Raw genomic sequence first — 22,621 nt, forward strand, 5'->3', positions numbered from 1 at the left:
AGTACCACCCCTACAGTCGGTCACAATGTGACAACATTGTCGAAGGGGACTACCTTTACCTTTAGTAAAATGGTGCCCCTTATATAAAATGACAAAGTCAGCGTTTACTTTTGAAATTATTTTGGAAGGGAGGAAATATTTTCAAACTGTGGGTGGTTGAATCTGTAGATGCAGAATCCATGTATACAGAGGTCTGACTATGGCCTGTTACAGACTGCCAAAATAAAGCTGCTTCAGATCTCTTTGGAGGTATGCTATTTAAATGACGCATGGGTCCTAAGAGTCCGGAGGTTGCACCAAAGCCACACTCCATTCCTAAGCACTGGAGTGCAGCTTTGGTGCAGCTTCTGGATTCTTAGGATGCATGCATCATTTAAATAGCATATCTCCAAAGAGACCTGAAGCAGCTTTATTTTGGCAGTCTGTAATAGGCCTATATTTCTGAAAAGTAGGATGAATGTTGGATAGTATGAATTAATATAAGTTACCTATTAGATCTGTGGCTAGACATGATGAGGGACTCAGCTATGCCTATGGGAGGACTGGAATACATATGTTCTGTTGGCCACCACAGCCCCCATGACATTTTTTGTGGTTCATGAGGGCCCAACCTCTCAGGTGGAAAAAAAGTATTATTATTATTATTATTATTAACCTTTATTTATGAAGCGCTGTAAATTTACACAGCGCTGTACATGCAATCTTTTTAGTTAGACGGTTCCCTGCCCTCGGGCTTACAATCTAAAAAGATATGACACAGAAGGAGAAGGGAGTGGTGGCGGGAAAGGGTAAGAGGTCCAGTGTTTTTCACTCCAGGAAGCATCCAGGAATGGCAGTTTTGCCCTTTAACAGATCACAGTAGTAATTATGATATATCAGATCTTGTTCTAGCATTTAGTATGATACAGTGGTATTCAGCAAGGCTGCAGAGCTACCTGATTTTCCCCCCTGATGGGCAGTAGTAACCTCAAGGGTGATTTCAGTCAGGAATCTGGCACTGGGAGAACATATTAGGGCCCTCTCTCCAATGCAACTCCCTAGATCAGCTGCTTTGGACCTCAGAAAATAAACCCATTTGGTTAGAAAGTTTGGAGTTTCTATAGTATGTAGATATTGATTTGTGTATGTTGTGTGCATCTGGGTGTGTTGTTTCTGCAACAGTGACTATTTATAATGCATTTTTGCACTCTTAACAGAGAGTGCTCTAATGGGGGGGGGGGTAACTCGTCTTGGCAGGCAGACAGTACTGCTGTGTGCTTCTCGCTCCATGAGCAACTTTCCAGAGGGTGTCTTCTGTCACATAAAAATGAGGAAGCTGTAAAAAGAGGGATGAGCTGAGTGTAAGAACGAACCAGAGAGTGTGAAAGAGCTAAAAATCCATTCTTAGGTTGTCAGTTACTTGTGAGCATCAAAAGGAAAAATGTGTCCCCTACAGCCAGTGCTCCTGATTGTCACCCAACTCCACTGAATTCATGCACACTCTCACCCCTTATTGCCCTGAAGGAAACAGCTAAACTAGGGAAGATGTTACACGATTCAAGAGAAAGAAAATCTACCAGACAGACTACAACGTGTATAGAAACTGGAGCAGCCCTTTAAATGAGGCTCAGCAAAGTGATGGTTTCGTGTCATTCTTTGGAGTGAAAGTCAGGCCACATAGTTATCTGCATATGGAAACATTTGATAGTGATAGCTGTACCTGATGGATGGCTCATCTGGGTTTTCTTCAGCGTGATTCTCTTTCATCTTCTCAATCTCATGTACTTTATCAGATTCTTAGAATGTGCCCAGGTTGATGTCTGTGCCTCTTGGAAAGCTATCCCTTTACCACCATCCAGAGCCAAAAATTTAAAATGAGGTGACTAGAATGGCCAGGTGGTACAAATAAAAATAAAATAATGGTGGAGAGTTTCACAAGGTTCTCCCCAAACTGGATGAATTGGCATTAAAATGGCAAATATCATCACTCTGTGTAAAAGAGCATAAAAAAAATAATGAAATGTGTTTGTAGAGAGATCTTGTAGCACCAACTGAAAGAAAGAAGTTGGCGGCATGAGCTTTCGTAGACTTCAGTCTACTTCCTCAGATGCATTTGGTGGAGTGAAAGCATCTGAAGAAGTAGACTGATGTCTACAAAAGCTCATGCTGTCAACTTCTTTCTTTCACTTATAGTCTCAGAGTTGCTACAAGATTTCTTTACATACCGATTCTACAGATCAACATGAATATATCTTTGAACAAAGAAATTTTATTATTGCCCCCACGAAAAAGGAAATTCTGAATTTCACATTCACCCTGAGGCATCAGAGCCAGCAGTATCTGTTCTAGAATGAGGTCTTGGTGTGATAGTGGACAGCATCAACCCATTGCGCAGACATTGTAAAAAAAAAAAAAGGCAAATTTGATGGTGGAGGCTGTTTGAAATTAAATGGCCAATATCATAATGACTTGCCTGTAGTATAACTGCACTTTATGTAATGCCTAATATTCTGATCACAGCAAATCAAAAAGATAATTGGAGAACTGTGAAATGTGCAGAGAAGGGCAATAAAAATGATCAAGAAGCTGAAACAACTCCCCTATGAGGAAAGATTAACATTTTGGGGATTATTTAAGGTGGGTGTTTTTATAAAGTGAATAAGTGGGACATATAGAGGTACGACATCGTATATGGCATAATGTAGGTTGACAGAGAGAAATGTTGCTTCGGCCATTATAATAGAATCCAGGATAATTCAATGAAGCTGAATAGTGGTAGCTTCAGCAGCTATGAAAGAAGTTCTGATTCACATAGTTCATAGGTTACATCTACACTGCAAAATTAATGCAGTTTGACACTGCTTTAACTGCCATATCTCAATGCTATGGAATTCTAAAATCTGTAATTTTGTGAGATATTTAGCCTTCTCTATCAGAGAGATCTGGTGCCACAACAAACTACAAATCCCAGGATGGAGCCATGACAGTTAAAGTGATGCCAAAGTGCATTAATTCTACAGTGTGGCAGCAGCCATATTTAAACTGTGAATGGGCCACAGTCTGTCTAAGACAATAGAGAGAGAGAGAGAGAGAGAATACAAAACTAATATAACATATAGCTAAGTTTAATATGCTCTCTGTTACTTTTTAAACGAAGCTTGTTTTAAAAGGTGACTTCCTACCCCCAAATGGTTTGTTGTTTTTTTAAAATTATTTGCAAAGGGAAAGATAGTTTTCTTCCTCCCAAAAGCTAAAAATACCCTAATCAAGTTTGGCCTTTGAAGCCATGGGGGGGGGGGGGGGGGAGTTAAATAGAATCTTGTTATATCCACATGTGTCAGCACAATCACTGCTACTATAAAAAGGGATTCCAGTGATGGAAGAGTTTAGCATTTAGAGCTCATTAAGGTGACACGATGTGGAGCGGCAGCCAGCAGGTCACTCTCACTTAACAATGTCTTTCCATATCCCTTTATTGGCATTCAAGGCAATCTACTACTGCCCTCTGGCTTCATCTCTTTGTTTGCTTTATCTGAGCAGTGGGTTAATAGATGTAGATTTGGTATGAGTTCTGTTTCACTCTATCTTACTATTGAAAAGTGTTGATATAACAGTGTCCTGCAGATGTTCTCTCTTTGAACAGAAAAATAGCCACCTATGCCTTCCAAGTATTCATCTCCATCTAGAACAGGCTGGCATACCTTGTTTCCCTCCAAACTGAACCCAGTTGACCAGTAGATATGAAAATGCAAGGGAGGCTCAATGAATATTTTGCTGCTTAGTTGAGAATACTGCTCCATGCACCTGTTAGATCACAGTGCATTGTTACTGAGCAATGGTTGACTTAGCAGGTTACAAATTGTTCTTGCCTCTTTGAGAATTACTGAGGCAGACTTCATTCTGAAGTCAGTTTCCAGGATAAGTGGCTATGATGAAAACCAAAGTTTCGGCAGTCTTTCTCTTTTGGAATCTGTATGTCAAAAACTTGGGCATAACAGAGTTTCACTTGTCTGGATTTACAAGGAATGCATAGCTATCACCTTCAGAAGTTACTTCTATGTACCAGGGAAGGTGCTAAAATATTACTGTCCTTCACACATGTGTTAGATCTAGTGAACCTTAGGATCATAGCCTTTTAGCTTTCCCCCATACACTTGCAGATCATTATCCTTTCCACAACATAGCATTAAAATGAGATATTTTAGTATTGCTTTTCTCTCTGCTTGCCTTGTTTGTTCCCCTTGATGACAGATGTAGTGCAAGCTGGTACATCTAAGGATTCTGTACAGGCATACTTTGCTTTAAGTTGCTTTGCTACAGAGTGCTTCGCTAATACAATGCTATTGAATTATGCATCACCTTAAGCATCAGCAGTAATACAGACTTCCTCTTTTCCTACTTCTTTCTACCTTGCCAAGCATCGTTGTCTTTTCTGGTGAGAGATGTCTTTCTTGTGATGTGTACAAGGCTCATCTTGACGTTCGTCATCTTAGCTTCTAGGGAGAATTCAGGCTTAATTTGCTTTTCATTTTGGCTTCCTGACAATGTCCCTGCCTTCAGTCCAGAGTTCTTCTGGCTCCTGGTCAGTTAGGCTTAATAGTGCAAATTTATTTTTCATGTTGTCTTTAAATTCCTGTGGGATGTTCTTCAGACAGTATTTCAGCATGATGTTTGGTTTAATATTCTTCTTTACCTTTATTCAATTTTTTGATATTAATAGTTCATGAGCTGTGGCGCAATCTGCCCCTGGTCTTGTTTCTGCAGAGAGAATGGCGCTTCTCCATCTTTTACATTAAAATGCATAGTCTATTTGACTTCTAAGTTGGCCATCAGGTGACATCTATGTATGCAGTCATCTCTTTGGTTGTTTGAAGAATATGTTTGCAATGAACAAACTATTGGCATTGCAGAATCAGCTGGCCTGCGTCATTTCTTGATCTTAGGCCAAATTTTTCCTACAATCGTTCATTCAGCTCTGTTGCCTTTTTTTGCATGCAAGTCACCTATGTATTACCAGCAAGTTTTGTTTTGATGTGTGATGCATTTCCTCTTAAACTCCCACAGAGAATCTCAATTTCTTCTTCTTTTGCTTCTGTGGCTGGAGCATAAACTTGGATTATGGTTATGATAATCCTGCCCCATTTCTTCTTAACATTTAATTTCCTGAATAAAACACTGTGTAATTATTTGCTGCAAAATGTCCCATTCCTGTCCACTGTAGCTTGCTCTCCCCAAGTATTCCAATGTTTATATGTTACATTTCTGGCTTTACTGTGTTTAGCTTTCATGCTTTTCACATTCCATGTTCCTATAATATGTGTTGGGCTTTCTTTTTGCCCCTGAGGCTGTCAGCACTTGAATGTTATTTTAAATTGGGTCCAGTTGTGTCACTAACCACTGTGCTATTCATACTTGTCCTCTGCTGTGACCCAGTAGCTCATTGAGTGCCATCTGACCTGGGAATCTCATCATCTGGCACTATCTCTTTTTTCATTATGGATTGCCTCATCATAAGGTTTGTGTAGTAAAAGATCTTCAAAAGGAGGTTTATTGTGCCTTGCTCTGCACAATACTAACAAGCATTAGCTATGGTTCCACTGACATTGTGTCTGAGAGATCCTCCACCAGTAGCACCCTCTACTACTGTTGCTTTCCAGTAGCTGTTTGGCACATTTAGTCTGATTCTTCATCAAAGCCTGTCTGACATAGAAAACCCTACCAGCAGCAGTGTTGCCATCAACATAGCCTTTTGCCTCACTAGAACACAAAATAACACAGAAAAGTAGTGCTATTGGTTGGCATTAGCGTGGTCAGCCTCATACATTCATAAATGTTAGTAGTTTAAGAGTTGTTATCTTTATCAGCTCTGGTGGAAGTTATTTAGTTTTGTTTTCATGTAATTTTTACTTGTCCTGGACCCTTCCATAAATATTTGCTTACTTACTTAGGGCCCATACAGATGGGAGGAAAGGGGCAGACAGAGGCTGCCCCTTTCTCCCCCAGACTGTGACCACGCCAACCAAATGGCGCAGCAGTGATGCACCATAAAAAAGGAGCCACAAAACGTGGCTCCTTTCTTCGCCGCTGCTGAGGCACCATTAGCACCCTGGAGCAGCATGGTGACATCTCTTGGGTGCCATGCCATTTGGATGCAGCACATGAGGCACGTCATCAGCGTGCATGCTGTTTGAACACGCACGCACCAAGATGGCATCCAGACAGCGTGGTAGGGCGCAGGAGTGTGCAAAAGCTCTGCTCTCTCAAGCCCTAATTTCGGCCCCAGGCCGGCGCATAGCACCAATCTGTACCAGGCCTTACTTACTTAATTGTTCATTCAACATTCATTTAGTTTGTTTATTTGAAGCTTTTTTTATCCTTCAGCAAAAAGAAAATGAGAAGGGGTACCAGAGCAGCTTACAAAGATCAGTCATAAGACAGCCTTTGCCCTCAGGCCTACAAAATAGAGGGCAGAGGAAAAGAGACAGCAGGGAGGTGAGAGGGAGAAAATAAAGTCAGGCAGGTGCTCATTCCTACTTACATACTTCTTGTATCTACTTTATGGAAGAGATAGTGAATGAAAGGTGTACTGGATGCTCAGGGGTGCACAGGGAGTACACACAGCCTGGAATTTGTAGTTTTACCGGGTCTTTACTCTTCTCTGCCAAAGAATGCTGATGGCTCACTAAACCAAATCCCAGAATTTTGTAGGATGGAGCCATGTCAGTTAAAGTGGTGTTGAACTGCATTATTTCTACAGAGTAGATGCCCCCTATCTAGTTTTGTACTTAAAGGGAGCTGAAAAATCTGCCCTTCCAAAGAAAGAAAAAAAGAGCACAACATACCTTAGTCTGAATTTCCCTGTTTCCCAGATGAGCATGTATTAACAAGGAAGCACCCCCCCCCACACACACACAGCCTGTTCTAGCTCACAGGGAAGTGAAAGTAGCACTGCAGGTACTGGAATGAGGATGCTCCAAATAATCATTTCTGCATAGCCTGCTTCCAAGTGGGATACTTAGCTAATGCAGATATGTTTTTTCCTACCTACAATCTGAAGAAGTGTTATCAACAGGAGCTGTTTTGTGTGCAAATACCAAGACTGAACATCAGTTAGAACTCAGTGCTGCTGGGACTTGGGAGTGTATGGCTCTGGGAAGGGTATTTACATGACAGAATGCCTCTGGGGCATAACAATTCATACACGAACCGTCACAGATTTAAATTTCATTGCCCATCGCTTACTGTAGTCAAGAACAGTAGCAATGGGTGACTCACCCTTGTCCAGAATTCTGAAATCCAAAATACACTAAAATTGTCCACATAGGTGGCTGAGATAGTCACACCTTTGCTTTCTGGTGGTTCAGTGTTTGTTTCATGCACAAAATTATTTAAAATATTATGTATAAAATTACTTTCAGGCTATGTGTACAAGGCATATGCAAAACATAAATGAATTTTATGTTTATATTAGGGTCCCATCTCCAAGACATCTCATTATGTATATGCAAATATTCAAAAATCTGAAAAAATCCAAAACACTTCTGGTCCTAAGCATTTCAGATAAGGGAGGCTACACCTATAATCCCTACAGGAATCTTGGCAAAACACCTATAATATTTCTCTTTACCAATACTACATGCAGTTGAGAACTACATACTTTGTGTTATCTCTGCAGTGTCTGAATATTTTATGATAGTATATGAAGCCTATAATTTTATAATCTAATGGATGCTTTACTGTATGTTATATACAGTGGTACCCCGGGATACGAATTGATCGCGTTACGAAATTTCCGGGGTACGAAAAAGTTAGATTGGAAAAAACTGTTCCGGGTAACGAAAGATTTTTCGGGTTACGAAATTCATTTCGGCGCGAAATTTAAATGCGAAGCGCGGCTAGCGGCTTTCCAGCGCTAACGGAAAGCCTTTTCGGGTTGCGAAATGTATCGGGTTACGAACGGCGCCGCGGAACGAATTAATTTCGTAACCCGAGGTAGCACTGTATAACTTTGATTTCCCAGTACTGTTTTATAGGTGTAGGGTATTTTATCTCTGTGACAGCATAAAATACCAAATACATTTATTGAATTAATTTCACAGATATTACAAAAAAATCTGTGATTTGAAATAAATGGTGATTGATTATTCTTATTAATGATAATAAAAGAAATGTGGCAGTTTCCTTGTCAAATGTTTCCAACAATTTAATAATCAAGAATAGAAAACGTGCTTTTAAATTATATTTGTTAAAAATTCTTATGACAGAAATGCAAGTTTAGTAGCTGTAAATAATGTGTATTTCAAGCATGTCTGTATAATCATACTTTTTAAAGTTCATTTAGTAAACGGAATGTTTGAATGTTTACAGAATTGTTCAGTATATCATACAGCAATAAAATGCATTGAATTTCTTAGAAAGTCAAGTTTTATCCAATGTTTTCCCCAAAGATAAAAAGTGCCTACAAGTCAAAATTGTTGATAAACTGTTCACATGTTTCCATGGAAGAAAATTTTGTTGAAATCGCATTTAGAAGGACCTTGATCCACAAAGTACTTGATCATGTGTCAAGAATGTAAATTTGGACATTGTTTTCCCGTTTTGTGTTCATCAGGAAATCTAATTAACCAGTTTGTTTAGAGACTATAGTTAATGCTCTTTTGCTTTCAGACAACTCAGTTTTCTTCACATTTGCTATATGGTAAAATGGATCTGAGAGCTAGCATGATGTAGTACTTTGAGCATTGGACCACGACTCTGGATATCAGGGTTTGAATCCCCACTTGGCCATGGAAACCCACTGGATGACCATGGGCAGGTCACATTCTTTTAGCCTCAGAAAAACCCATCTGAGTAAATCTTCCAAATAAAGCCCCATGATAGGGTCACCTTAGGGGTTGCCCATAACTCAGAAGTGACTTGAAGGAAAATATATGAAACCATAGCATGACTATATGAGCGGAGAAAAACACAGATCAGCAGGATTGCATTCATAGGGCACACATTTGTAACCTATCAGAGTCCCGTTGTTAGCTTTGTGAAACACAAATGTAAAATTGCCAGCATCATATCTGCTTATGCTGTTTTTCAAACAAACTCCTTTTTCATAGAACTGGGTGAGTAACTGGGAGAAGCAATCCCCGAGGCTTTCTGCCCTTCCTGCACCCTGTCCCAGGACTACACAGGCGTCCACAAAAGAAAAAAGAAAGAAAAAAAGAAAAAACAAATCCAGAACTGACCAGACTAAGCCTACTTCTGGTTTTGAAAAACAGAGGGGACACTGTAGCCCATTTAAAAGATGAACTTCCATTCCCAAGGGGTTCTACAGGCTGAAGCAGATAGCCCAGAGGGAGTGGCCTCTGACCGCTTTGGGAACATGCATCATCTAAATGCCATGCCCCCAAAGGGTCCAGAAGCTGCTTTATTTGGCCGGTCAGTTTGAGGCCTACAAGAGGCAACTCCCCCTCTATTCTCTTGGCTAGGCACTAAAAAGACAGCCAAAAGCAGCCTATTTTGCCCACCCTTAATACAGAGAAATGGCTGCAAATGTAAGCGGAGGAAGTATAAATGAATTTGAGCCCATATAGAAAGATGAACACTTTTTTTTTCTTTTTTTTTTTGCATTTTCACAGTCAGAGATTGTTGTTTTGCCTCATCTAAGGGCCAGTTCAGTCACAAGTCACAATTGCCTCTCCTTCTCTCCCATTCTTGTCGCCACCATTGCCTCAGCTTCAAAATTTGCATGTCTGGTGTATCATTACTGAACATGCCCTTGTAGCATTACTGAACATAAAATCAGGGTCTGTTTGTGTGGATCGACACCTCAGTCTATGTCCAGTATGTCCAAATACTCTGATTATTTTTCCTAACACATTTTAATTACCATCCATATTAAACTGAGTCCTGATAAACTCAAGCCTTATTAAGAAATGCAGAAAGAGCCGAGACTAGGGCTGCATCTACACCACAGAATTAATGTAGTTTGACACCACCTTAACTGCCATGGTGCAATGCTATGGAATTCTGAGGTTTTAATTTTGCAGGATATTTAGCCTTCTCTGACAAAGGGCTCTGGTGCCACAACAAACTACAATTCCCAGGACTCTACAGGGTGGAGTCATGGCAGTTAAAGCAGTGTCAAACTGCATTAACTCTGTTCTGTGGCAGCAGCCTAGAACAAACAACTGTTGTAAAAGTAGACTTTATTACACATATTAATGGTTAATGAACACAACTGTGAGTTTACAGCAAAGAAAAACTTTTCAACATTCCATCTTCTGAGATGGCTCCCTTGTCAGGATATCTTACATGTTCCCACCTTGGATGAACATGGGGCTTATAAAGTATTGCTCAAATTGCTGAACAAAGACAAGTTCAGGCCTTTTTGCTAGGAACTCTTCTATTCCTGGAATCCTTAGTTGCTGAAACATGTGTTTCACTCTGTTCCACAGGCAATAGCATGAACCTTTCCCACCCACAACAGCATGAAACCAGGTCCTCTGAACAGTTTCTCCGCTTGTCTTTTACATGCAACTTTCTCCCATTTGTGTGTCTATTACACAACTTTCCTTTGGTGGACCCAAAGCAGCACAAGATCCTAATGCCACACACCCCTGGTAGTAAATATGAAAAAATAAAATTGATAGCTGGTGTTTTCTTCCTTTTTAATGGGATACAAAACCTGTCACCTGAGGTAGGCTGCCTCAGCCTGCCAAATGGTTGGGCTAACCTAACCGACAATGAGAGATTGTAGTTGATTACCTGGTCTTAATTTTCTCTGTGTTTTCACTTCATGCAGGTATATTCAAGGGGCCTCATCTCCAAAGGACATGGTTATCATCGTGGACGTGTGAGTGCTTTTCCCTTTCATGAACTAAATTCAATGACCCTTCCATTTGCTCTGTCCAAAGGTCATGATGTATTACATGGGTAGGCAACCTGCGGCCCGCGGGCCGGATGCGGCCCGGCGAGGCCTTGGGACCGGCCCCAGCCCGGTCCTGCCACCGATTGCTGCCGGGGCCTTTGGCCTCTCGCGCACAGGGGCAATTGTCTATAGAAGCCTCTGAAACATGCATTTATATTAATTTTTTTTTAAATCAGCAAATTTTTTCACATGTCCTCCACTTTTTTAAAAAAAGTGTCCACCATTTGAAAATTTTGTCCTACATTTGTCCCAGTTTATTTATTTATTTAAATTTTTAAATTTTTAAATTATTTATTTTTTGGCTTTGGCCCCCCAGTTGTCTGAGGGACAGCAACCCAGCCCTCGGCTCAAAAAGGTTGCCTACCCCTGATGTATTACATAGCTCTGTCTCCCCCTAAAATGGCTGCAACTCTTCAAAAGCATGCAGGGGGCCCATGGGATCGACTACTCATAACATTCACCTCAAAAACCAGGGAAGAGTTCTCCCAAACAGAATGAAGGTCGTAGACCTTTATGTTTTCCCCAGAAGTAACTGGAGTATGTTTTCTCTTTCTTTGCAGGAGTGGGAGTGTTAGTGGCCTGACACTGAAGCTGATGAAGACATCAGTCTATGACATGTTGGACACACTGTCAGATGACGACTATGTGAATGTGGCCTCGGTGAGTATCCACACTAAGGCTGTCATAAGAGAATGTAGCCCAGGGCATCAATAGTTAGTTGAGTAATTTAGTGGACCCCATGACATCTATAGTAGTCTTAAGATTAAGCAGTAACTAGTTACAGTTACCCAATTTTTCCTTTGTGCTGATCTTTCTTCTCACTTCATATGTACCTCTTACTCCTTATTTCAAGGCTCCTTTCCCAGTCCTTATCGCAGTCTGTGACAAAAAAAAAAAATAGAAATTAACTGTTGGCGTTTTGGGGGGAAACATATGCAAAATAAGAGAATTGTGCAAATTTGTATAATATATAGGCTTTTTTAATATAATCAAAGACTAAGTTTTGGTATTCAGAATACAGAAGCTCTTATTTGTAAGAAGAGAATCCTAGACATTGTGACTCAGGCATAGCTTACAGCTGTGAAGGAAGGATTTGGCTTCTGTCAGACTTATACTTCATAAGTTGTTTTGCACACACTCTCTTTGATATATATATATATATATATATATATATATATATATATATATATATTGTTTGGGAAAGGGGCAAGTTGTTGAGTGGCACAAATTATTCTGTAACCTTTCTTTTTTTTTCCTAACCAGTGCACCAAGGTTCTTATGTCGCTACTCTTTACAGATGACTAACCTCGGTGCTCCTCTGTGTTAAGTGACAAAGGAACTGTAACTGAGATGAGAGCTCAATACACTAGAGTATAAGCAATTGTTATATGGCAATTTCTGTATAAAATAGTCTAAGTATCCTCCAATTGCAGTCTGCTTACTCATCACAAATGGAGCAAATGTGATGGCAAAGATTCATGTTTTCAGTGTGATTGTAAAGGGGTACTGAAAAACCAGAGGGCAATATACTGTACTTTGATGATGATGCCTATTTGCCATATGTGGTACTGGAGCAGCAAGATATTTGTAGCTGCTTCTGTTGAGGTTACTGCTGCTGTACTTTTCCTTCACCTCCACCACCATCACTGTCTTCTCCTCCTCCTCTTCTTCCTCCTCCTTCTGCGCCTCCATATCCTCCTACTACTTCTACTAGAATTAGTACTACTACTTCTCCCCTACTTCTCCTACTACATCTCCTACTTCTCCACCTCTCCTCCTCCTCCTTCCTCTGTTCTACCCCTTCGTCTCCACCTTATTCTCTTCCTTCTAATTTTCTCCCTCTCCTCTTTCTCCTCCACCAGCATTTTTCCTCCTCCTTCCACTTTTCCCCATCCTTCTCTTCCTTCTCCTCTTCATTCACCATCTCCTCTTACTCCTCCTTCACCTTCTCCTTCTTCTCCTTCTTATTTTCTTTCTCCACCATCCCCTCCTCTTCTTTCTTTTCTCCCCCTCTTCCATTTTATTATATCTAAAATTTTCACCAAAACCGGGACTCAAGGCAGCATACAAATTAATACAAATAGCAAGCTTAGCTGATATTTTAAAAGGTTAACTCTGCAATGTACTCAAAATGTCAATAACATTAAAAAAAATTTAAAGCATACAATTCAAAATAACACTTAGACTGCAGTCCTGTGGCTAAGTCCAATGGAGGATTCCCATCTCAGATGTGGTGATTTGTCCAAATTCCTGGCACTTGCTGCCTTAGCAGAGGTGGGGAGGGAGATAGCTGGCAGTCTTTTCTCCCATGCCATGGGCTTCCGCCTCCTTCTTTTCTTTCTTTCTTTCTTTCTTTCTTTCTTTCTTTCTTTCCTTCCTTCCTTCCTTCATTGTTTTTTTTTAAGATGAAACCTTAAAAGGTCCTTTCTGCTGCAAGCAATATGAGTGAAAGTAATTCATTTCGATCAGCCTCCAAATTGGTTTAAATGCACCCAGCTGTTCTGCTGCTGTCCAAGGGTAAAGATGAGGACTGAGAATGCAGTGTGTGGATGAAGCAGATCCATGTCCTCTCCCTCCTCTTCACTGCCCCATACCATACCATACCTCTCCACCTCAATTTTCAGGCTAAAGTTCTCGCCTGAGGAGAGGGTTCTCAGCACTTGTTGGGAGGATGAGCAGGAGGAAGTATTCAAGATCAGTTTTCCCTTACAAGATTAGAGCTTCATTGGGAACCTGGGAAACAGATTTCTGCACCCTCCCGAGTTCCCTAAGATGCTATCCCAGGACAATAAGATTGCAGCCTGAGTGGGAAAGGCTGACAATATCAGGTCAGCTCCCTCTCCTTACCCTCTTCTCTTATAGAAAGAAAAAGAACTTCTTCCTACACACATATTGTATTTTGTCCATAAGTCATGTTCTAGGAGATTGTTTAGCGATAAACAGTCAATCCAAAATGGTTTCATGGTTAGTTTTGTGGAGAGAGTGGCATTTTCATGGCCTCAATGCCATAAGCACTTTTTCCTTGATGGCTGATGTAGATGGCCTGATGACACTTTATATTATGATTTGATTATCCAGTCTATCTGAAAGTTGTTCCTTGCAACGTGCCATGCAGGTGAGTGTGCTAGCCCTGATCTGAATCCCATCAATTCAAAGGGAACATGACTGCATTATAATTCAAGTTTGTGAGTTGTTAGCTACCCTTTCTTATCAAGACAGCTGGTATAATCATATATATATATTTGAATATTATTTATTTGCTGTTTTTTTTTTAAAGAAATTCCAGACATTTCATTTTTCAATCCAAACTAATCCAACTCATCTCAGGTACACCCCATTATACTGTATTTGCAAAATAAAATTTTCAGATGTCTGACAATAGTAAAGGTTCATTACATAGTATGATCTCATGTTCTGAATATCTCTTGTAACTAATCAGTTGGATCTATATCTAGTCAAATAATTAATAAAAGGAGTTAAATTTTCTGGAAAGTCCAGACTGCATTCACATATCTGGTCAATAATAAGTAATTTTGTTCTCCATTAGCATAATTGTCCATAACTTTTTCTGTGGAAAGCCCTGTGGAATGCCTGCTCTTGCACTTACCAGCCTCAAGGAGTGAACCAACTGCTTCTCTAGAAAATGAGTTGTGAAAGCATCTCAAACCAAAATGCCACATAAGCCCTGTGAAAACAAGTGTGCTCTTTAAGTTTGCTGTATTTATTTCTCCATATAATAGGAGAGAAGAGGGAAACGCCCGTCAGAGGCATTGGCCTCTGCCTCCTGCAGCTCCTGCAGCCCAATTTACCATTTCTGTCACCTTTCCGTTTCCTGCACTCCTGACCGTTCTCCGCCTTTGATCGATTGCAAATGACAAAACACACCTGCGAAAAATAAATTGCATCCTTTCACTGCCATTTCCCCCATGCCAGCTTTGACAGACTATTCTGCTTGCACTAGGTGCTCATTGTGGTGAAAGCTCGGGGCTGGGGAGATCATGCTGAGGGAAGGGAAGGATTTGATAGAAATGCCTAGAATGGTATACAGCTAGATTTATTTATTTTATTTATTTAGGTATTTATATCCCACCCTTCAGCCCTAATGGCTCTCAGGGCGGCTTACATTTATTATTTTTTAACCAGACAGTTCCCTGCCTGCAGGCTTACAATCTAATAGCTGTGGAGGCCATGTTTCTCAATGGGCCTGGCCCATAGTAAGATTAGTTTATTGGCAGGTAGCCTTTGTTAGCAGATGATGAGGAATGGCAAAGCTTTGTGCCATTAATTATACTGTAGTCTGATGCTTTTATGACATCTAAGCAAAGCAGAGTAGTTTGTGAATATATAGTTAAGAAAGCTATTGTGCATTAAACGGTGATTTTAAGAAATAGTATCAAAATTCACGTTTCCTTCCAAGGTTTTTAACAGTCCAAGAAATCCACACCATTTCCCTCTCCCTTTCAGTACCTCCTATGCTGGATGAATGGATATGTAATACACTCCACATCCAGTGTTAACAATGTGGCTGAAAAATCAGAGAATCAAATTGTTCCAGTCCTCCTCACCATAACGCTCACTAAGTAGCCTTGTACCAGACCGAGTGCAGGTCTTCATTACATGCAATTAAAATAACAAAAGGAGAAGAATGGGGTCATAAGAGACACACTTAAACATACTAGTATATATTTCCTCAATGGAATAAGCTGTGCTTCTCCTTGCTTGTGCACCACCAACATTTCAAATGCCTGTGAAAGCTATAGTTTTCTCTCCCCAGTGCCATTTCAGCTACTACTGGTTGGTTTATTGGTTGGTTGGTTGGTTGGTTGGTTGGTTGGTTGGTTGGTTGGTTGAAGCATTGCTTGTCTATCTGTATAATTTTACATGTATTTGCTGCCTTAAAAAAAAACATACTGCAAACAGTTCTCCTCACTACTACCCCAGAAGAAGAGACTTTTGATGAAAAAGATGGATTTAGAATTCCATGGCCTGTTACAGACTGCCAAAATAAAGCTGCTTCGGGTCTCTTTGGAGGTATGCTATTTAAATGATGCATGGGTCCTAAGAGTCCGGAGGTCACGCCAAAGCCACACTCCATTCCTAAGCACTGGAGTGCAGCTTTGGTGCAGCTTCCGGATTCTTAGGATGCACGTATCATTTAAACAGCATACATCCAAAGAGACCCGAAGCAGCTTTATTTTGTCAGTTTGTAACAGGCCAAAGTCAGTATATTTCAAAGAAAGATACTGGCAAAACCACTTCTGTGTATTCATTGCCTAAGAAAAAGCTATGAAATCCATGGGATTGCCATGCAACAGGTGACTTAAAGGCACATTCATGCACACAAGCCACCCAAGAGCCACTGATACCTGCTCAGAACTTGAAAAGGTTACTTAGGCAGGGTACAGACCACCAAAAAGAGGTGGCCGGGAGCTGCCTCTCCTTTCCGCATAGCCACACTGCAGCAACCAAATTGTGCGACGTGGCTACATGAGAAAAAAAGACCACTAAAACGCAGCTCCCTTTTGCATCACCGCAAACAGCTGGCGGCGGCGCAAGCACGTCGCTGCTGCGTGGCTCCATCTGGAGGCTGCGCAGCAGTGATGTCATCGTTACACACGCTGTCTATTCAGCTCTGCACAGCGAGGACACCCTCGTCACATGCGAGGGGCAAGGGGCATCTAGAAGCACCGCCCCTCGCACATGATGAGGGCGTCCTTTTCAGCCCATCTGTACCAGGCAACTCTTAAAATCCTGGGGGATTCTTGGAGATACCATCCGAACAAGTATCTTTTCCAAGCTTTGCCCATCATTAAAGAACATATAGATGAGAATGAGAATTTTGTGATCACTTCATTCTGTCCAGACATCATGTTTTCTCAGAGGAAAATGGCTGCCTTCATTCTATGAATGGAGCCAAAAGAAGATTAACTATAGAAGCAGAAGAAAGCTGGTGACTTCAGTGTCAGTGAGGCATGAATTGATGCCATGCTGTAGTCTGGTTTTAAAGGAGCTGTCCAAGATCCTGAATTTGTGTTAGCGATTAGTGTCTTAGATCGTTCCTTTGAAGTCTGTACTGAAATCCAGAGTTTAAATATCTGCCACTGAGTGAAGGGCAACACATTCTGAGTATAACTGCTTCCTGTTTGGCAGCAGCTTCTTTCTGCCAATTCCCATCTGTTGTATAAGATTAAGGCCACATTTGTGAGGAATTCCTACAACCTAAAAATAGTCTCTCTCTCTGTTCCTCTTCCCATGGGTGCTTTCAACCACTGTTATTCCCGTGAGAGGTTGTGGGTGTAGAGTTTAGGCTTTCCCTAGGATTCTTCTCTGCTGAAGTGGCATAGAAAACCAATACTGTAGTCCATTGTCAAATTGCATCATGTCAACTACTCACATGCTTCCAAAATAAAGCCTCCATCCTCAGGGAGACAGAAAGAAGGATCAGATGCATGCATGAGTGAAGATTCTTGAGGCAGGATGGGCTGAAGGGTCAGAAAGGCATGAATATTACTTATTTACTAACCTTTCCCCGACCACCATCACCATTTCCACCATAGGTCTCCAAGGCAACTTCTGTTCACAACTTAAACTACTGGAGCATAAAATGCAAAACAAGAAAACTAAAATCAATAGAAATAGCATCAGCATTAATAGCTTAGAGAAATACCATGAACAGTTTCCTAATTATATTCAACCATGATTATGGAAGAACAGGACAACCTTTACCTGGCACTTAAAAAATAGTACTTGCAAATGTTGTTCTTTAATCAAGACCCCTGTCATATTACATCATTATGGTACTCTGCTTCCACATTAACTGCCATGGCAAATTCCTATGGAATCCTGGGATTTGTAATTTGGTGAGGGACTAGAGCTCTCTGGTTGAGAATTTACATTGTTGTTGTTAACTTGAGTTGATCTCAGCCCATGGTGACCCTGTTGATGTGCATACCCCTTTCTAAACCACAGTTGCCAGGACACCATGGCACAGAATCATGACGGTTAAAGTGGAATTATAACACTAATTGAGCTGTCTGAATGAGCCCAGGGCGCACAATAAAAATGGTGTGTCCTAAATTCTGAATTCAGGGCCCCAGCTGATTATTTTATTTCATGGGCAAGGTCATCCAGGAGCTGGCAATCCTTCAACCTGGTCATTTGGGCCTTTTTATGCCAAAACATTACTTATAATCATCATTTTAAATTGAATATGGAAGGAGACCAGAAGTCTATGAACCATGTGATCATAGATAAAACATTAAAGGGGTCTCACTTAATATCTTGACAGCCACATTTTAATCTAGTTGAAATTTTCAAGTGAGTTTCATAGGTAGCCTCAGAGATAATGCATTGCAGCAGCCTAACCTGAACTGCTCTGTATACTTGAGAGCTTTTCAAAAGCTGCCAGAGGACCCTTTTCTATTTAATATATAAGATGAAAGAGGTACGCTGTGGGAATCTCTTCTTCTGAGATGTGAAGCAATCCTAAAATATAAGATGATCTATTGCATTCTGTGATACTAAAAATTAAATAATAAAAAACAGTCAATCTTTTGGAGTTTTCAAGGGACTTTATAAAGTGTAAGACATCTGGCAATCCTGCAAGTGGAAGAGCTTTCTTTAAAAATGTACGCCTATGTTGACAGATATATGATGGATATATCTATGGAGAAAAAAAGTATCCTCCCCCCCCACAATGGTTTGCTAAGATTTCTAGTTATGAAATGGTTCTGCTCTTAACCCAGCAGTGGTATTTGACTAGTCAAATATCTAGACAAATGCCTGGATGGGGGCGGGGCGGGGGGGGGAGGAGGTATTTTTCACAGTCTTAAGACTATTTTGTAAAAGTGACAGCTGTTGTGGGGGAAAAGATGTGTAACTTCTTTCCTTTTCACCTTAGCACACTCAAGAGAATCCAGTGATGAGTCTTTCCTAGATCAGTGCTGTCACTGTTATTGATTGGCTAATTTTATATCATGACCAGAAATGATATATGTCTGGACTTTAAACAGACAGGTAAAATCAGTACTTGGCAATATTTAGATAGCAAGAAAGGAGACCAAAGACAAGAGTATGAAGTGGAGAATTATGAAGTAGAAAATGTTAGAATAGAATAGAGGGACAATGTGGTGTAGTTGAGGCACATGACACCATTTCACCGGGAATGGGAATGAGACAAGGAGGAACAGGCACGCATGTGCCCGTTCCTCTTCCTCCCTGCCTTTTCCTGGCCTCCAGCTGTCTCTCTGAGACAACAGGAAGCCAGACAATGGCCCTGATGAGAAGGAGCCAGAGGCGCACGCCTCTGGCTCCTCCTCCTAGCCGCCTCCCAGCCTTCAGCTGCCTATCCAAAAGAGCTGGAGGCTGGAAAAAGGGTGGAGGGAGGAGGAGTGGCCATGTGCCAGCTTCTCCGCCACTTCTCCCATGGGCCCTTTCAGACCCATAGCTGTCTCCGGAGAGACAGCTATGGGTCTGATATGGCAGGGGGCGGAAGAGCGGCCAGCAAACTCCAGAGCACAGCAACTAGAGGCGCCCACTTCTGGCTGCTATCATCTGAAGCCCGTTTCTCAGTTTCTGAGGGTCCCTTTGCCAGAGGGCGGCAACCAGAGGTGCCCACCTCTGGCTGCCATTCTCCGAAACCCATTCGCCAACCTCTGAGTATCCCAAAGGCTCCCACCTCTGGCTTCTGCCCTCCAGACAGCTGGAGGTCAGGAAAAGGGGGGATATGAGCCCTGCCCCCTGGAGGCAGAAACCCATCCCCCAGAGGCCAGAAGCCCCATCCCCCAGCACTGGGTAGAGCCCGGTGCCGTAAAAAAATCAGTTGGGGCATGTGGCCCCAAAAAGGTTCACCGTCATTGCTTCAGGGGTTATTTTGGGAGGTAACAGGTAACATTAGCATTAGGGCACATCTAAACTCAACTCATATTAAGTCTACTCTTGTTCCTTGCTGGAAAATGTTTTGCACATTTTTTCTCCACATGCCTAAAGAAAGACATAACTGAGAGTGATGTTGGGAGCTCTGCAATTCACTGTCTCATGTGCCTGGTGCCTGGCAAGGAACATGCCTGAGCTAATTAACAGGTCTAGTCTCGTTACTTTTAGCGGATCACTGCCTCCTAAATGAATGTCTCATATTTCCAGCGAAGCAAGCCATAAGCAAAAATGAGGGCTATCTCGCTTCACCCAGCTGGTCAAGCACTCAGAAGGAGAAATCAGCCTTCTCCTAACAGGAGCTTAGCATTGGATGCCCAGTTAGCTGGACCTAGACCTTTTGTGATAAGGCACTGAGACAACCTACAGAAAACACACCTGAAGGTATCCAAGTAATCGCAGCTATGCTCTCAACAAATCCATCCTGCTCAGGCAGGATTTTGGGGGAGGGGTGTCATATCATTCCATTAATGCCAACAAACTCTTCCACAATTTTCTCCCACAGAATCCTGGGTACAGAATTTGGCCCTCTCCATTGCAAAGACCTTCAGCAAACAGGATGAGAAGTTTGATTATTTCTGTCATCCACGTACTTGCTTCATACCCTGTAATCCAGTCTATCTATCCAGGGGTTGTAAAGTACAAAAGCGTCCAAAATCCAGAAACACTGATAGCTTTACTGGGCCAACCAAATTGCACAAAATACATGTTGCAAGCTTTCGGAGCTCCATAGGTTGGCGCAATAAAGGTAGCACTGTTTTGTGGATTTTGTACTGTTGGCCCACTATATCTATTTATAATTCCCAGGGTTTCTAGAATAAATTCAAATATGTTGTGTAATTATGCCCCACAATGCAAAAAAACCCCTAGTGTCACACCTTGCAGGAGTGTGATTGTTGACTAGTCATTCTCCAAGGTCTGAGTCAGAAAGCCAGTACCAGCTGAGATACATTTCCTCATCATATCAAGGCACCTCTTTTTGTAGCTGCCTGCAGCTGATCATTCCCACTAGGGGGTTGCATGAAGAGCCACCTGCTCTTTGCCACATGTTCACAAATATGAGAGATACAGAACGAGGGAGGAAGGGCGAATGGGAAAGAGGGAATCTCTCTCTCTGAGGTTAGAAAGTGTCTACTAGCTGTGGCAATATCCTCCTGACCTTGCTTGACTTCCCAATTAACCTTCTTAGCTGTCTGCAGCGGCATGAATTTACTCAGAGGATCAAGAAAGCCTCTCCTTTGAATATCTTTCCAAATGTTCATGGTCCCATTATTTCATTTACTAATTTATTATTACATTTTTATCCTGCCTTTCCACTCAAGGTGGTAACAGACAACTGAAAACAATTTAATTAAAAATAAAAATCTTCCATTTTAATTTTGGAATTGATGTGAAATTGTTTTGAGATAGAAATGTGATTAAAAGCAATAGCATCATCAAGATAATAAATATTAACATTTTATCTTTTGCAGCCAAGATGTATTTTAGATCCAGACAGACAGAAATAGAGAAGTAAACATTTTAAATTACTAAATAAAATGCATGGGTCTTGGCTGAGAGCAGATAAAAGTTCATGATTTTCACATTATCTCCTTACCCATCCTAATGCAATTGCAATTCTCTGTCTTGTTCTTTCCAGTTTAACCAAAAGGCACAGCCTGTATCCTGCTTCAAGCACTTAGTTCAGGCAAATATCCGCAACAAGAAGGTCTTCAAAGAGAAGGTGGAAGTAATGGAGGCTCGAGGAACCACTGACTACAAGGCTGGCTTTGAGTATGCCTTTGAACAACTGCAAAATGTAAGCAATAGGCTTAAAGCCTGGAGGGAAACTGTGAAGAGAAGAAACCGGGGCCCTGTACAGACTGGCCTCAAAGGCCGGCCTGGGGGCTGAGTTGGGGTGTCTTGTCCAGTTGACGCATGCCCTGACTCTGCCCCCAGGGCGCCATGACACCACACGCCACTCTACATGGCACGCTGTATCATGATGCTCCTCCAGTGCATCACCGAAGGAGTGCCATATAGTCGTGCCACCGTGACTATGGCACCCTTTCAAGGGTGCAAAAAGGACCCCCTTTTTGTGCCCTTGAAATGCCAGATTGGGGCCACGGCATGAGGTTGCTGCGGCCCAGATCCAGCTAAGAAAGGGGTGGTCTGTTGAGCCCCCTAGAAATCAAATAAGACACTGCAGGAGAATGTGTGGCTATGGGAATGAAAGTCAAACATGAAATGGTGCCAGAGATATATCAACCAGTCTCCAATGTTGCCGTGTTTGCATGCATGCACACACGCGCACGCACACACACTCTACACAGAAAGAGTAGTTTGTAAGTTTGACATCAATAATTCTGTGTCCATTCCGTTTGGTGTTCTCAAAAGGGTCTGGGTTCAACCCCGGGTTTCTTCCACCCTATTCTTTCATTGTTTTTTTCAAGTACTTGTCAATAATCTATTTTTTGATCCTTCAGCAACTACACAGTGAGCTATTTCATCAAGCCCAGACTATTTTTGTCAGTTTGAGATATGTATTACCACAGCCAAAGGTTCCTTGTTTTGCTTTGTTTCCCTGTGCATACTCACTCTCTCAGCTCTTCAGCAGTGGCTCTGCTTTTCTTCTCCTTGATACTTGCTTCTGCCTTCAAAAGCAAGTAGTAATAAGGGCCTGCCCTAGATCTAGGCCTTTCCAAAAAATTGGCTCTCTTCAGTGTGAAAGTGGCACAAAGCATTCAAAATACCAAGACACATCATAAAGGAATAGTACCTTTCTGGGTTTTTTGAGGATTTCACTTCTCT

At 41.5% G+C, this 22,621-nt stretch overlaps 1 protein-coding gene across 2 annotated transcripts in view; it reads left to right on the plus strand.

The window, feature by feature from the left end:
- CACNA2D2 (calcium voltage-gated channel auxiliary subunit alpha2delta 2) overlaps positions 1–22,621 on the plus strand; it is an 823,310-nt gene that overhangs the window by 649,782 nt on the left and 150,907 nt on the right. For both annotated transcript variants that reach the window (XM_089525311.1, XM_089525321.1), the window contains exons 9-11: positions 10,775–10,825; positions 11,461–11,560; positions 21,471–21,629. In XM_089525311.1, coding sequence (XP_089381437.1) covers positions 10,775–10,825; positions 11,461–11,560; positions 21,471–21,629 — 310 coding nt within the window. The remainder of the gene's footprint in view (positions 1–10,774; positions 10,826–11,460; positions 11,561–21,470; positions 21,630–22,621) is intronic.

This window comes from Sceloporus occidentalis, unplaced genomic scaffold, assembly GCF_023333645.1.
Source record: "Sceloporus occidentalis isolate IW3139 unplaced genomic scaffold, rSceOcc1.0.p SCAF_1, whole genome shotgun sequence".
NCBI classification, from domain to species: Eukaryota; Metazoa; Chordata; class Lepidosauria; order Squamata; family Phrynosomatidae; genus Sceloporus; species Sceloporus occidentalis.